The sequence below is a fragment of the Grus americana genome, chromosome 1 (assembly GCF_028858705.1).
Source record: "Grus americana isolate bGruAme1 chromosome 1, bGruAme1.mat, whole genome shotgun sequence".
Classification (NCBI taxonomy): Eukaryota; Metazoa; Chordata; class Aves; order Gruiformes; family Gruidae; genus Grus; species Grus americana.
Window position 1 is genome coordinate 103,562,526 of NC_072852.1, and position 15,852 is coordinate 103,578,377.

At 40.7% G+C, this 15,852-nt stretch overlaps 1 protein-coding gene across 3 annotated transcripts in view; it reads left to right on the forward strand.

Moving 5' to 3' along the window:
* The window catches only part of POU1F1 (POU class 1 homeobox 1), a 187,768-nt gene extending 172,663 nt beyond the window's left edge, over positions 1-15,105 (forward strand). The window contains exons 1-7 of one of the 3 annotated variants that reach the window (XM_054813403.1): positions 599-839; positions 3,554-3,703; positions 4,577-4,694; positions 5,773-6,014; positions 7,837-8,001; positions 9,460-9,520; positions 12,611-15,105. In XM_054813403.1, the coding sequence (XP_054669378.1) occupies positions 698-839; positions 3,554-3,703; positions 4,577-4,694; positions 5,773-6,014; positions 7,837-8,001; positions 9,460-9,520; positions 12,611-12,824 (1,092 nt within the window). In that variant the 5' untranslated portion in view covers positions 599-697 and the 3' untranslated portion in view covers positions 12,825-15,105. Of the gene's footprint in view, positions 1-598; positions 840-3,553; positions 3,704-4,576; positions 4,695-5,772; positions 6,015-7,836; positions 8,002-9,459; positions 9,521-12,610 lie in introns of those variants that run through there. The other 2 variants (XM_054813404.1, XM_054813405.1) reach the window with 2 other exon arrangements.
* Positions 15,106-15,852: the final 747 nt, after the last annotated feature.

A 15,852-nucleotide genomic window follows, 5' to 3' on the forward strand; every position in this document is an offset into this window, starting at 1 on the left:
ATGCTTATGTAGAGCTATCTGTTCACAATCTTTCTCCTGGATACAGCTGCTTGATGTTACACATCTCTGATTTATACTAGTATATGTTAAGACAAATCATCACTGTGCAACTGCTGGGACTTAAGTTAATTTAGATTATTTTGCTAGAAGTTCTGCTCTAAGACTTTTGCAGACTTTCGATTGAGCTCTCAGCTGGGTTGCCTTCCAGACAACTGCCCGGATGAGATTTTGGGGCAGGTGTTAACTGTAGAAACCTATTTAGTATTAAACGTACGTATCTCATTGCTACTGACTTTGGAGACGATACTTTTATATTTTTTTCCCCTGGTCATTGTTCTTCACAAAAGGCCTAATTGAAAATATCTGTCAAATCATGTCTCTGGTTTCCTTTTTCTCTCCCCCCCTCTCCCCCCCTTAACTGAACACGTATTGTGTTTGTGTGGGAAGGAAGGAGGCTCTATAGCAGTATAGCAATATTGCTGGAAAAAAACCCCAACCCAACCAAAAACCATTAAAATGGATAAAGGGATTTCCTAGTGGTATAAATACCTGCACACGACCTCCCTGTGCTCTGGAGCCCTCCCGTATATGTATATGCAGGTAAAAAGCTTGGAATAGAGCTTGAGCTGCCATTACTCGCGCAGGATCTGCTCTGTTAGAAAACAGGGGCAAGTGGCTCTCTTGCCTGTTGGAGGTTATGACTTGCCAAGCGTTTGCTTCATCTGACGCTTTTGTACCCTTGAATTCTGACTCTTCTCCCTCTCTGCCTCTGATAATGCATCACAGCGCCGCAGAGTGCCTGCCGGTTTCTAACCATGCCACCAATGTTGTGTCTACAGGTACTTTTTAAAAATAATCTTGCTCTCAGTAACCCTCATTTGAAATGCTTTTGGATGATACGTGTTCATTGAGTTCTGCAATATTTAAAGTGTTTGGTATCAATAGTATGTGTGATTGGGACTACATTAAAGTAGAAGCATTTTCACAAAACTGCATGATGAGTGCATCAGGAACACTCCAAATGTTCGTGTTCAAGCTAAATCTGTAGCTTTATGTGAGTTTGTTACAAGATGAGGCTTAAGTATGCTACCAATGCATTAACTTAGAACAGGTTCAAACACTGTCCCTGTTGTTACGACTACGTAGTCTTCAATGACAAGCATCATGTAAATTAATTGGAAGTTTGTTTATTATGTAACCACAATTTAAAATAATGTTACTTTAAATAGGAAATGTATTTAAAACAGGTCAAGTCTAAATATAATTTGTGGAAGTTTTCAAGAAGGGAAAACATTGCTTTATAAAGCCTATTGCATACTGAATCAAGACTAAGATTTGTGATGTTCAAAATTGGTGGCAGAAGTCTCATAAATATTTTTTAATTTTGTGTGTTTGTGTATATAATCCAATTAATTGCATTTAAATACTAGGACTATGTAATCATTGAACTATCTGAGAGAGAAACAGAGAAAGAGAGAGTTTTCTTGCAGCCTTAAACCTGCAGAAGTGGGATACAGGAATTGTTGATGGAAAGCTTTCAGGAACAGAAAAAGAAATAGTTTTGATTGATTTGAAATTACATTAAGGTAAGAATTTTATTTGGAGTTTTAACAAGAAACTAGCCTCTCCTGAAATGCATTGGTAATAAAACATTTTAATAAGAAAGAGCATGTAAGTAATGAAAACAGCATTGGTGATAGATACCAGGATCTTACACATTAAGCAGGAGGCTCAAAATATCCTAATACGGCTGTTGGTTAGCAGTGGTGGTAGGGAATAGGAGAATTTAAATTTTGTATGAGGCCAAATTTATGTATCCGTATCATAGTAGTATTTTCTAGATTCATCTGATTCATAATAAAAAGTAAATGGTGACAGCCAGCCAAAAGCATTTGCTGGTCTCCTTCAGATTTGGGTTTTGATATTTTGTAGTTACCGCCCAAGGACAAATACCACTGTAGTCAGTGGGAATTTTTGTTTGCAGGATCACCTCTAGCAGATGACCCTGTGAGAACAGAAGCAGTGATAGAAGGTGCTAACTATAATGAGTAAAGGTTTACAAATTTCATACATAGATTCAGAAATTGTAATAATGGCATTCTGGTGAAAGCATTTAAGGAGAATTTGTGCACAAGGTAGATGTGAAAGAATTTTGAAAAACAACTTATGTTAAATGTCATTTTTTTAAAAAAATGCCTGTAACAATTCTGTATTACAAAATAGAGGTGAATATACTTCTGTTCAAATACTATACCGTGTCACACAGCTGATATTCTGCAGTATCCTCAATGCTTTAATTGTTATTATTTAATTTAAATAGTATCATCCTCGCTATTTAATTTTAAATCCTTATTAGTAAGTTGAAAAAGCTATTTTTATGCATAAATATTATAGTCTATGTATTATGAAATAATAGGGGAAAAAACCCAGTAAACACTCAGATCTTAACAGAAATGTTGTATTTCTCTAAATGCATTACTGTTATTAATGCACCCTTTATTTTGCATGCATTTATTCTAGTATAAGCATACCTGTTTTAGTAGATTTTAAATCTGTGTAAGTCTGTCTAAACAGGACATTTTACTGTTACGATTGCTGGTTTTTTTAAACAAAAAAAAAGAGATTCTAATCCCTAATTAATTATATTGTCTCGAACAACTGGAATGTGTGCTCTAAAGTGCGTTTTTACATGTCTGAATGTTCACAAACATGAATTTTTAATATATTTTATAGTAGTTGTTAGAGGGGAGAGTATATGCATTTCTGTGCCTACTTATGCATGAGAAACAGCCATATCTCTCATTTTCTATTCAGTAGAATAATTGTCTGATTCTTCAGGCACTGAGCACAGATCTGAAACGTCCCTGTAAAAACACTAGAGATAAATTAATTGTGGGTGCTTTGGTGCTGATGATGGAAACTGTTGATTTAGACCTAACTTTTTAGAAGAGCCCGGAGTCTGTCGTCCTGTTTCCCTACTACTCTGCCAAGGCACTCTGAAATGTTTTTTGGTGGCTTGGCACTTAAGAAAATGTGATTTCTGGATGCCTCAAAGCAAATGTCCCAAACGGCTGCTTTTGGAAACCCAGGTCGTAGGTATGCATAAAATATTGCCTTCCTTGATGTCTGTGTTCATTGCGGGGTTTGCACAACGGTGAGGACAACAGACCAATTTTTTTTTTTTGTAAGACTAAATTAAATGGTGTGTGGAAGTAGGGTGGGGAGAGGAACCGGTCTCCTCCTGGAGAGTTCGATGCTTCCCTTGCTCAGCAGTATGTGCAAACTGGGTTACGCCCATAGATTATAGTAAAAATAATACATTGAGACCACAGCATGACAATTTCTGGTCTTGGCTCAGAGGGCATCTCACTATTCATACTGGCAGTCTCATCCAGTACGACCTGGCCAAGTGTCTGGACTTCCAGCAGTGTTAACCTGGTGGTTATGGCCCAGGGTTAAACGCTTACCGAATGCACACGAAAACTGCGTACAAGGGTACCATCTGCCTCTGAATTTAAAGGCCGTCTCTTGAATCCTCACATTTTCTTACCAGTCCCATCTGTTTTGTCTTTGATCCAAACTCCTATATGCTCCCGTATCTGCTTTGCCATGACGACTTCGGGAAACACTTTGGCAGGCCTTCATTACTCTGTGCCTTCTTGTCATTATGGAAACCAACCGTCCACCTACGGCGTGATGGCAGGTAAGAGAGATACCCTCCACCGGGTGAGCTACTAGCATGGTGATTTTGGTCAGTTTTCTTTTACAGGGACTGATTCAAGGCAGTGCCTTAAAGAGGACAGGACTGGGGTTAAGGTACCAAACAAGGGGGGTAGGAAATTAGGCGTCAGTGCCGTTTCCCCAAACCTCTGCATCTCTCGGGAAATCTGTACCTGATTTCTCTGTACAAGATCAGGACAGTGCTGCTCTTTTTGCTCACCTATGCCCACTTTCCCTGGTAATCATCACTTTTTGAGGGACCAGGAGTAACGTAGCTGATATACCTGTGTGTTACCAGTACCTGGGGTGATGGAGCCCTGACTGGAGCTATAAAATAAAACGGTGGCATAGTGGAAGGATAGCTGAATTCAGCAAGCAGGTCATACAAACGATCATGGATTTTTACACTCGTGAATGTATGCTAGCATCCTGCTCAGTTTTCCATGCCCCAGGTTGAGTGAGAAAGAGGAATGGTTATTCCATGCAAGTTCCAGTAGCAGTCAATGAGATACTGCCATGAACCAAATTAACGCAACTCCCAGGAAACAATCGTGAGTTAGAGCTAATCCCAAATCAAACTCAGCATTTTATTTCACTCAAGAATGAATGAAATATTTGCATAGGGACTTTTTAGGGATAAGAGACTAGACTTCATGGTGTGGAAAAGTCCAGATGCTCCTATTCCGTTATCCATTTTTTGTGTCTATTGCAAACATTCCTGGCATTGTTCAGATCCCTGGGAAAAGTTAATAGGTATTAAACAAAAGGTATCGCTCAGAAGTTCATTCTGTTTCATTCCAAAATAAATATCTTCATTTTTCTCCTTTTATTTTTTACTCTTACTTTTTTTTTTTAGGCATCAAGCCTGCAACTCCAGAGATGCTATCAGCAAGTCTCTCCCAGAGCCGCATCTTACAGACGTGCAGCATGCCACATCCCAATGTGGTAAACGGTGTCAGCACCTTGCAAAGCAAGTTCTTCTCTTTTTTAGTCTTTCCTTTACTCTTTTAGGGTTTTTTTTGATTGGTTTGGTTGGTTTTTGTGTTGGGGGGTGTGTGTGTTGTGGTTTTCCTGTGTGAAGCGTATAAAATATTCCTATGGGATGAGAACCCCCAGCGCTGGTGAGAGCAATCAGGGCAGTGAAGACAAGAAAAGTAAATGGAGGAAGGGGTGGGAGGTTAATGAAATTCTGAGTTCTGCTACAAAGTTCTGTGTAATTTAGAAAATTGGGATGTCCTGAGAACCTGAAATTTACTGGCTGCACCAGATACACTGAAGACTGTTAATATTTCTCCAATGATTTTTTTTTTTTCTTCTCCTTCAGGTCAAAGACTCTTTAACTCTATGTACAATATCTAGCAAAAAACCAGCCTTCACTCTTAACTGAATCTACTTGTTAAGTCTGATCTTTATGAACAAAACGTAGCATGAGATAGTTTTGTTTTGGGCTTGAGCAATTTCTTTTTAGGCCAGAAGAGTTATTCTGAATATGTTGGTTTTAGGTTTGTGTTTGGGGTTTTTTTGCTTGGGTTTTATATTGTTTTGTTTTGGTTTTGTTTTTGTTTTTTCATTTGAGCTCTTACCTGTGTACTTTCCTCAAACAAATTTTATGCCAAAACTAAACCAAGGTAGTTTCTTGTCTGGGCGTCAAATGGTATTTACAGGGAAATATTCTTTGTACCAGAAAACAAAGACTGACACATTTTAGGTGACTCAAAATGACACAGATGCATTAATCTCATTGTGCCACTTAATTCCACCTGAGGTCCTGGATTGCTGTTTGTTTAAGTCTGGACCATTTACAGTCCTATTTAAGTGCATCACAGTTTGCTATGAAAAAGGGATGGCTATGGCTTGTAAAAGTGTCTGTTTTCATGCATGAGGACAAGAGAGAGACCATGTCTCCTAGGAGATCCTCACTCTTGGATACTTTTGCATATGTTCTATAATAAATATTACATACATCGATTATGAGATTATGAAGGCATGCTTTTATTGTGTAGCAGTAAAGACTAACTTTACTGAGGGGTTTTTTTGGTGTTGCTCAGGTAGCCTGACCCCTTGCCTTTACAAATTCCCGGAGCACGCCCTGAGCGCCAGCTCCTGTGCCCTGGGCCACGGCTTCACGCCCATGCACCAGTCCCTCCTCGCAGACGATCCTGCCACCGCAGACTTCAAGCAGGAGTTCCGCAGAAAAAGCAAGTCTGTCGAAGAGCCTGTCGACATGGACTCCCCTGAAATCAGAGAACTGGAGAAATTTGCTAATGAATTCAAGCTGCGGAGAATTAAGTTGGGTATGCGCTTTCTGTGAGCAAACAAAAGGCTGAAAAATTCCAATGGAAGTCCAATTATTTCTGAATGTGTTATGGTCTAGCCTCTGCAGTTGCCTAATCATAACTCTAATCCTGCCTCGCACTGCCAAACTTTCTTCATTCCTAGAAGACTCGCACAGAATTAATGAACTTCAGCTTTTTGCAACTTAGTATGCAGAAAATTACTTTAAACTTCCCTGCCCTTAAATGATTTAAGTGCAGAGAAAATTATTGCTGTTTATTAAATTATATTGAGTAGCAGGTGTGTTATTTTGCACAGCCCCAAATTTTCTGCAACTTAGGGCAGTACATGTTTCTAATGCCCGTTGTCTTCCCCATCAAGTGCTCCATCGCACAAGATGGTGCAATGTCAGTTTAGTATACAAGATGGGTGACAAATCTTTCACACAGGTGAGAAGTTTCTCTTCCTGTTTTCTTTTCTTGTGCCAAGACACAGGTACAGCAGCAACTGGTATCTCTGTTGCTGTCTGATAACTACTGGGACTGACACGAGATGGGTCTCTGGTGAGCTGCTTTGCCTTCACTGGGCAAGCTTAGCTGAGGACAAAGGTGGACTGAGCCTTGTCTTTCTCATCTGTAGGGAATTTCTCCTTTCTACAGAAGGATTGAGGTACATTGCAAAGCCCATCTCATTCTTGTTTGAACTGTACTAAAAAAAAAAAAAAAACAAAAACATCTGATGCTGCAGATTCATCCCATTTATGAACGTTGAGTACTCTGAATGAAGAGTTGCAATTTTTACGTTATTGCTTATAACATTATATTGTATCATTGCAAAATAGGGCATCCTACAAAAATCCAGCTTTATAAATGTAAAAATAAAAAATTATAAGGTTATTACAGGTATCTATGCATTATTTCAACAGCTAGAAAGCTAGTGTGTTCCATTTGCAGTGTAAAAATGAGGACTGAAACAAAAATGTAGGGTTTAAAATAGTGTTTGCAACTTGGTCAGTTTTGCTGTAAATCATGTATTTAATGTCTGCCACCACAGTGGAAAGGTTTCCTAGGCCCTAAGCTATTAATCACTGTAATTACTGCACCTTCATGCTGAATTTGTGAGGGAGCAGAGCTTCCTCTGATGCAAACAAACGGCACAGAGCCTGTAAGACTGGGCTTAATGCTCTGATGGGAAGAATGCAATTTGCACAGGAAAACTAACCTGAGGTTGAGCTTTACGAGGGAAGACAGAGTTAATACGGGCTGTGGGTCCGAGACTGAGAGACAGAGTCAGTGCAATCAAACTGGGGGTGAAAAGCTGCCCCGTGAGACATTCAGCATCTAAAGAGATCGTGCCCGTTCTGGCGCAGAGGCAGAAGGGGAGGACGGTGAGCCAGAGCCCCAAACGCAGCGGAAAGACATTCAGAGCACTGAATGGGGAGCTGCCGTTACAAAGTCAGCGTCTGCACGGAAACTGCAGCATTGCTGCGACCGCTTCAACTTAGTTGTCACAACAAATAAAAGGAGACCAGAGGTGCCACCGGGGATCAGCTTATTGCCATTGTACCGTCTATAGAAAGAAAGGTATGGGGTCTGGATCCTTCTCTAATCTCGGAGTGTAAAACTCCACTAAATCAGTGTAAAACTCCGCTGAAACCAAGAGGAGACTGAACACTGATCTCTGAGGTGAGCTCGGAGTCAGCCACAGAGACCTCTGCAGAAAGCCCATCCTGAAGACACTGCAGGCACACACTGTTCATAAGAGTCAGCACTGAAGTGTCTCAAGGAAAGTACCCCTTTCTAGAAAGCTCCAAAAAGACTCTTTTCTCTTTGTTCTTGACAGGTTATACACAAACCAACGTTGGAGAAGCACTGGCTGCTGTGCATGGCTCTGAATTCAGCCAAACTACTATTTGCCGGTTTGAAAACTTGCAGCTGAGTTTCAAGAACGCGTGCAAACTGAAATCGATACTGTCCAAATGGCTGGAGGAAGCAGAACAAGTAGGAGGTAGAGAATTGAAATCCTCTAAATATCGATTTTCGTTTAAACCAGAATCCTATATATAATTTGAAGGACTAGTATGTGTCTTCCATAGCCCAAAGTTTTTGTTTTACCAGGTTTAAATACTAAAGTGTGCTTATACTAAATTTTGGTTATCGTTTTTGAGTGAGCAAGGAGGGGTGAACTGACGTGCTCGGAGGGTACAGAATAGCAGAAACATCCCTTGGCCTCTGGAAGTAATTTCTTTCAGTCCCATTTTGGCTCCATTCCTGTAGCATAGGTCAGAGCTGTTATTAGGATCTGCAGGACAGCCTGTTTAGCAGCATAAGGGGATTCTTCACGAGCAAAGGACTCTTCCAGCCTCTGGCATGTGAGATGTGGCCATGGGGGAAAAGATTTGAATTCAGCTGAGGCAGTGGTCTTTAAACTCTGAAGAAGAATAGCGTGGCATAGAGGGTTTTGATGCGACCTTTTTGCTGCTAGGGGATTCCCTTCCTTTTACCCAGTTACTTTCCAGTTCCAGGAAGAGTCATGGGGTTCACTGGGCAAAGCCTACTTTAGAACAGGTTGGTTAATTTAAAGGAAAAGGGTTGTTTTAAAGAGCAGCCTCTTCAGCTGCATGAATTGTGGTGCTGGGAAGCAGTATGCCTGGAGGTGGCAGCGAAAGCCAGGACTACCGCTGTGCACTACTCACCTAGCACGGGAAGAAAGAGAAGATGATCTTAATGCTACTTTTTGGATTTGCCATTGGATTCAACAATAGGAAACCTTGCTAAACAGCTGCTTCTGCCACACAGTTCAGTTTCCTTTGAACCAAATGTAGAAAGCTTTTTCCCCCTGTAACTGCATTAGAAACCAGAGACTCTCCTAATGTGGCTGGCATGTTTTAAGAATCGCTTGTAAGGGGTTTGGGGCAGGTAGCGGCTGCTGGCTGTGCGAGCAGCGTTACAGGCTTGAGCTGCAGGGCAAGATCATTTGTGCAGGCGGTGCCCTCTGAGAAGTGAGGGAGCACTTGTCCGTCAGAAAGTGGGGTGGAAGAGGCAGATGAATAAATGGGGTTGGGAGTCAAGGCTGTATTTCTGAAAAAAGAGAGTGAGCCAAGGGGTATGGAAATGGACTCCATCTGCCCAGACTGTACCCTGCAGGGTAGGAGGAAGAAGGTCTGTAAAAGGAGGGGGCTGATGTACGGCTCCGTGGGGTCATAGGCACAGAGCCAGCACTGTTTGCAGCTTTACTAGTGGCACACTGGTTTTGCTTTATAACCATTTATAGCTGGAGGTGAAACAATGACCAACCACCTTAGAGAAAAAAAGTGCTCCTCTGTGTGGTGCTGCTCTTATTCAGTAGCATTATCTGGTAGCTTTCTTCTGTCTTCAAAGAAAGGGACTTTTTTTCTGGAGATAATTGTGCTTGCTTTCCATCCCCCGTAACTGCTGGGTTGTTTTTGTTTTGTTTTTAATGCAGCTTTATACAATGAAAAAGTTGGAGTGAACGAGCGGAAGAGGAAGCGCAGAACCACCATAAGGTAATAAATATTTAGGACATTACATGTAACACTTTGGCTACGATGCTGCTTTTTATAGGGCTTGAAATTGAAGTGTTATTTTCTATTAAAGAATATGGCTAGTGTTTCAAAATGTTTCACTGTTTTGAAACATTCCAGTGAAAAATAACAGCATAACCCTCCAAACTCCCTATTTGCTCCAAATATTCTACGTTTCCCAATTAAAGACTTTTTTTTTAACATATGACAACATACTTTAATATGAAAGAAATATTTTATTCCAATTCTACCCAAAGTATATTATATCTATAAAGTGAATAAGATATAATGGAATCATAGAATAGTTTGGTTTGGAAGGGACCTTAAAAATCATTCCCTGCCATGGGCAGGGACACCCTCCACTAGACCACGTTGCCCAAAGCCCCATCCAACCTGGCCTTGAACACTTCCAGGGATGGGGCATCCACAGCCTCTCTGGGCAACCTGTTCCAGTGCCTCACCACCCTCACAGTGAAGAATTTCTTCCTAACATCTGATCTAAATCGACCCTCTTTCAGCTTAAGGCCATTACCCCTCATCCTATCACTACATGCCACTGTAAACAGTCCCTCTCTGGATTTATTGTAGGCTCCCTTCAGGTACTGGAAGGCCGCAATTAGATCTCCCGTGAGCCTTCTCTTCTCCAGGCTGAACAACCCCAACTCTCTCAGCCTGTCCTCACAGGAGAGGGGCTCCAGCCCTCTGATCAGCTTCGTGGTCCTCCTCTGGACTCGCTCCAACAGGTCCAGGGGCCCAGAGCTGAACAGAATACTCCAGGTGGGGTCTCACAAGAGCGGAGTAGAGGGGCAGGATCACCTCCCTCGACCTGCTGGTCACACCTCTTTTGATGCAGCCCAGGACACGGTTGGCTTTCTGGGCTGCAAGCGCACACTGCCGGCTCATGTTGAGCTTCTCATCAATCAATACCCCCAAGTCCTTCTCCTCAGGGCTGCTTTCAATCCATTCCTCGCCCAGCCTATAGCTTTGCTTGGGATTGCACCAACCCACGTGCAGGACCTTGTACTTGGCCTTGTTGAACTTCATGCGGTTTGCACAGGCCCACCTCTCCAGCCTGTCAAGGTCCCTCTGGATGGCCTCTCTTCCTTCCGGCATGTCGACCACACCACACAGCTTGGTGTTGTCGGCAAACTTGCTGAGGCTGCACTCAATCCCACTGGCCATGTCACCAACAAAGATGTTGAACAGCACCAGTCCCAGTACCAACACTTGAGGAACACCACTTGTCACTGGTCTCCACTTAGACATTGATTCGTTGACTGCAACTCTTTGAGCATGGCCATATGACCAATTCCTTATCCTCTGAGTGGTCCATCCATCGAATCCATGTCTCTCCAATTTAGAGACAAGGATGTCGTGTGGAACAGTGTCAAATGCTTTGCTCAAGTCCAGGTAGATGACACCAGTTGCTCTTCCCTCATCCACCAATGCTGTAACCCCATTGTAGAAGGCCATCCTTGTCTTCATTTCAGAGCGCCCTTGTTTTCATTTTGGGAGGTTCTACATTGTACCAAAATAAAAATTGCATTATTTTGCCAGAGAATTGAGGTCTAGGAAATTTGAGAACAAGCTTTTACACATAATATTGGATCCCTAGCCTCTGTCATTGCTTTCTTTAGAGTTCCCAAAGAAGCACTTTAATGAGGAAAAAAGGGAGTTTAATTACTCCTGCTTCTTTTACATCTAACTCTACTGTACTGGGAATATCAAATATGGCAGATTGACAAGGGCACAGATAATTGAGGGAAAATTCAGGACCAAATCCCATAAAATAAGAAAATATTAATTGTTCCTCTGAAGGATATAGGACCTCAGTTTGAAGACCTCAAACTAATCAGAGAGATGGACTTTATCTGAACTGCAGCCTTACTCTTAGCAATTCTTAATGGATGTTTGATGTTAAACTAGGTGTAAAACAGAAGTCCCACTAACTAAATTAGGTTAGTTATACCTTTAGCAAAAATTGATTTGAATTTGTGGAAGCTATTTTCTTTTCTACTTTGATCAGAAAGCCTAAGAAACTGTTAGTCAAAACGAATGATGTTTCTTTACTTCTGTGCACGCAGAACACAATGCTACTAATTAGGTAGTTCTGGTAATGTTACTAAATATTGCGAAATAGACCTATAAATGAAAGACCAACAACATATTGCAGATGAAGTAATGAAATAACTAGATACTTTGTGTATTTCTGTAACAGAAATACCTGCACCTCATTTCCAGAATAATGCATGAACTGCCCTCTTGTGTCCAAAGAAATTACAGCTACTGCTGAAGCCAGTTTTGGATGTGTCCTGGTGGCACACAAGCATGTCACAAATACTTTTCATTTTCTGAGACTAAGTAGCACGAACAGGAAGCAAATTCTATCTGGCAATAAGAAAATATAGTAGCCTTAACTCTGTTTATTGAACCACTCAACTGTGGTCACTGACAACTGTGAGGAACAGATTAAGGCAGACTTTTAGAAAGCGTAATGATTGCTAAAACAGCTTGCCATAATCTCTGTGATTTCCAGAAATATTCTAGTACCCTCTATAATAAAATGAGATGCAGACTTTGATACAACATTTCCCAAAAGGTAAGTGATGGAGCTCTTCCCCTTTGTAAACCCAAATGATTTGATATAACCAGGTAACCCCAGTGCTGTGCAGTTGCTGAACCCTTACGACGCTGCTGTGACTGGGGCAGAATGGGTGGTCAGGCTTGTTCCAGTTCCTGTGATCCCATTCATGTCTAGCTACTAGTCGCATCTCCTAGAGAACATCAAGAAGCGCTAATAATTCATGATTACTGCTGACACTGAACCAAACTTGATGCTGGTTTTGCCTTTAAATTACTCTGTGCTGAAATTCTGCATGATGTGATGCTGTCCATGTCAGCAAAGAATTACAGCGTACTTTAAGCTCTGTGGGTTTCCCTTACGTAGAAAAAGAGGAAATAAACCAAGTCACTACCTTCAGTGCTCTTACTTGACCCTTCTTCTGAACTAGTGGTGAAAGCTTGAACATGTCAGAAAAGTTTTTAAAGGTGACATTTTATCCCTTTATCCAGTATCGCTGCTAAAGAAGCCCTAGAGAGGCACTTTGGAGAACAAAGTAAGCCTTCTTCTCAGGAGATTATGAGGATGGCTGAGGGGCTCAATCTTGAGAAAGAAGTTGTGAGAGTTTGGTTTTGCAACAGAAGACAAAGGGAAAAAAGAGTGAAGACAAGTTTACATCAGAACGCTTTTAGTTCCATTATCAAGGAGCATCACGAATGCCGGTAAAGCTTTTCCATGTATAGATGTGGATTTCTGTTTTGCTTTTTGTAAATATTGTAAATACTATGTTGTTAAAAAAAAAAAAAAAAGAAAAAAAAAATCAGTAAACCACTTGTTTCTCTTACAAGCTAGCCAGCTTCAGATGTAGTGTGTTGCGGAAGACCCGATTTTAATGTAAAAGTTTGGAAACAAATTAAATGCTACTGCATATACTTAAAGAGTTGGAGGTCTCTGCTTAACTGTAAGGAACCTATTATGCATTATTCAAGTAGAAATGCTTTCCAAGTTGCACAAGTAATTGCAGTTTCCCTGTGCTGTGCCTTTCTTGCATCTATGATAGATTTAATGATTAATGAAGAACTCCATATAGGTACCCTAAGCATCAGGAAACAAAACCTTTGCATTGTATGTGAAGAAAGGTTGCAAAGCTTGATATCAGCAGCTGTAACATTGAAAATATTTTGCCTCTGCATGCCCGTGCACGTGCTTTACCCCCGCCCCGCATTAACTAGCTAACTGTGCTAACCTTTGCGAGATTATCAGCCCTTAGGCCCATGCCAGGGTCCCATCTCCAGCGGGGAACACTGAGCATCGGTGAGAAATGAGAACGTCAGAGAAGGTGAATCAGTGACCTTAAACAAGCAGTAGTGATGCTACCCAATGTCTCGTTATGGCCAAGGATGGGATATACCCATGGGAGCTTGTGGGACTGCCACTAGACCTGAGCACCAGGTAGAGGAACCCTAGCTGAATACCTGCCTTTCCAAAGAACAGCTCAAACTCAGCTACCCACTCACACCAGCTGTACACACCTGAGTGAATCATTTCAAGTGAATTCTTTGTGTAAGTTCAGGACAAAGCCATTAGAAATGTGCCATAATTGCCGTCATTATTTACAGTAGAGTGAGCTTCCCAGTACGGAGGTGACAACACTGTTCCTACTGTGTGCTCTGCCTCAGCATACCATTTGACTGCCTGAAATTAGTGCCAAGTAGAAGTGACTTTTTTTTATGCTTGTTATCAAAGGTAATTCTTGCTAGTCTATTATATGCCTTCAAGTTTGATTTGGATAGGCTTACCTATAAAAATTTGGATACAATTTACCTGACCTTAAGACTTTGTGACCTGAAGGGAAAAAATTAGAGAATTATCACTGTTTTTATTAATTTGGGGTTTCTCTGCTTTGTATTTTTTTTCTGATTAAATCCATGTGTGGACATACTTACACCAGAGATAGTGTTTTAAACTAAAAAGAGAAGGCCCTTGTGCTCTGAAATAAGTATCCACACAAAGCATTTATTGCACTGTACATTCCCACTCTCTTACACCCCACTAATTGAAAATAATCTCTTACTTGTCATTCTCTAGCTGAGAGAGATAATCGTGGGGGGGAAAAAATCCCAGTGCCAGAGCTCCACCTATCAGAAAGCCAGGCACCGAGAAACTGAAATTAATGACTGTAGTACCCACCAGGGATAGATTATCCAGCTATCTCATCAGCCCTGCTCATTGTTATTAGAAAAGTCCATTACCATATATGTGTTTTTCACTGTTTTCCCAGGACTGAAATCGAGTACCTGCAAGTAGTAATGGCCAGATACATTTTATTTTTCCATAAACCAGACCTGATGATTTAGAAAATGTCTAGATAATAGGCCCACAGAAAGCAAAAGGAGTTTAATGTTCAAGACCACTTAGAAGCAGTGTGCACAAGTTAAGTGTTCTCTCTCTCGTGTACATTAAATTATGTCTAATACCTATTACAGTGACCATAGGCACATTCAGCTATGGAATTAGGCTCCCAGATTAAAAACAAAAATACATTTTTTTATGGATGAATGCATTGCTATAACCCCTTAATTTAGAAAAAAACCTTCAATTTAATAACTCAAAGGGGAGAAATTGTGCTATATACTCTCTTCAGGTTGTTATCATCACTAGCATAGAGCACAGAAAGACCAAGCCTTAGCCTTTATCCACCACATGTATCGACAGATCAGGAACTTTCCAAAAGGTTGAAAGATAAATACAGTTGAGAAGATTAGCACTCAGTAAAGGTAGTAGCATGCATTTGTGTACCTTTGATGCACTAATGTTATGTATGTTCAAACTATCTGATATGTATATAAATTTTATTTATATTCTAAGTTATTTTCTTAAAAGGCTTCCTAGAAATGCTATAAGCCTGGACTTCCTCCCTCGCAATAAAGTATTCTTATACATTTGGTATTTCAGGTAATGGTTTGTAGTTCTGTTTTGGTAATACTTTAATGCTTTGTTGTGTATCATGTTGATGTGCTTATTCATTTTAGCATGCTGTAATAGTTAATTCAAGAGCAGACATTGTCATTTCTAGTCTTGGAAGAAGTCTTACAAGTGAAGACCAATTGCAGAAGCACAATAAAATAAAAGGTGACACATAATGCCATTGTCTTGCAAAAGAATGACAGAAGGCGAAGTGGAGGAAGCAGCCACCATTTAAACAAATCTAGCTGTCGCCACGGAAATACAAACAAATTAGAGTAGAATTGTTTAAAGAAAAAAAAAGCTGGATTAAATCAATTTAATGTGCTGCAGCTGCAGCCCTTAGACTTAAAGAACGTGGCAATTTTATTTATTTTTTTTTTTTTCCTGTAGGAACAACTTACTGGGTAATTGCCATCAATCACTCTTGATTGGGGACAATCCCCTAGATAATACTTCTGGGGGTGGCTTTATAAACCTGCAAGTAAGAGTTTGGTTGGCATTTTGACTAACGTGAGCTGTGCTATTTTTGAGATGTTTGTGGGTGTTTTTTTCTTGCTCTCTCTTTTCTCATGGGTAACTTTAGGCAGGGTATTAAAACTAGACTAGAGGACAAAACCAGACATTATAACCTGCGGTTCACCTGTCTCTGAAGTACTGTGTAGCATTGTCCCCCTCATCTGAAGGATACAACAGACCTAGAAAAGGCCCCTATACAGGCAAAGCTGATGGTCAAAGGTAAGATGAAGCAACTGTTTCTCTCACAGATTTAATGTGTGTGCATTGAATG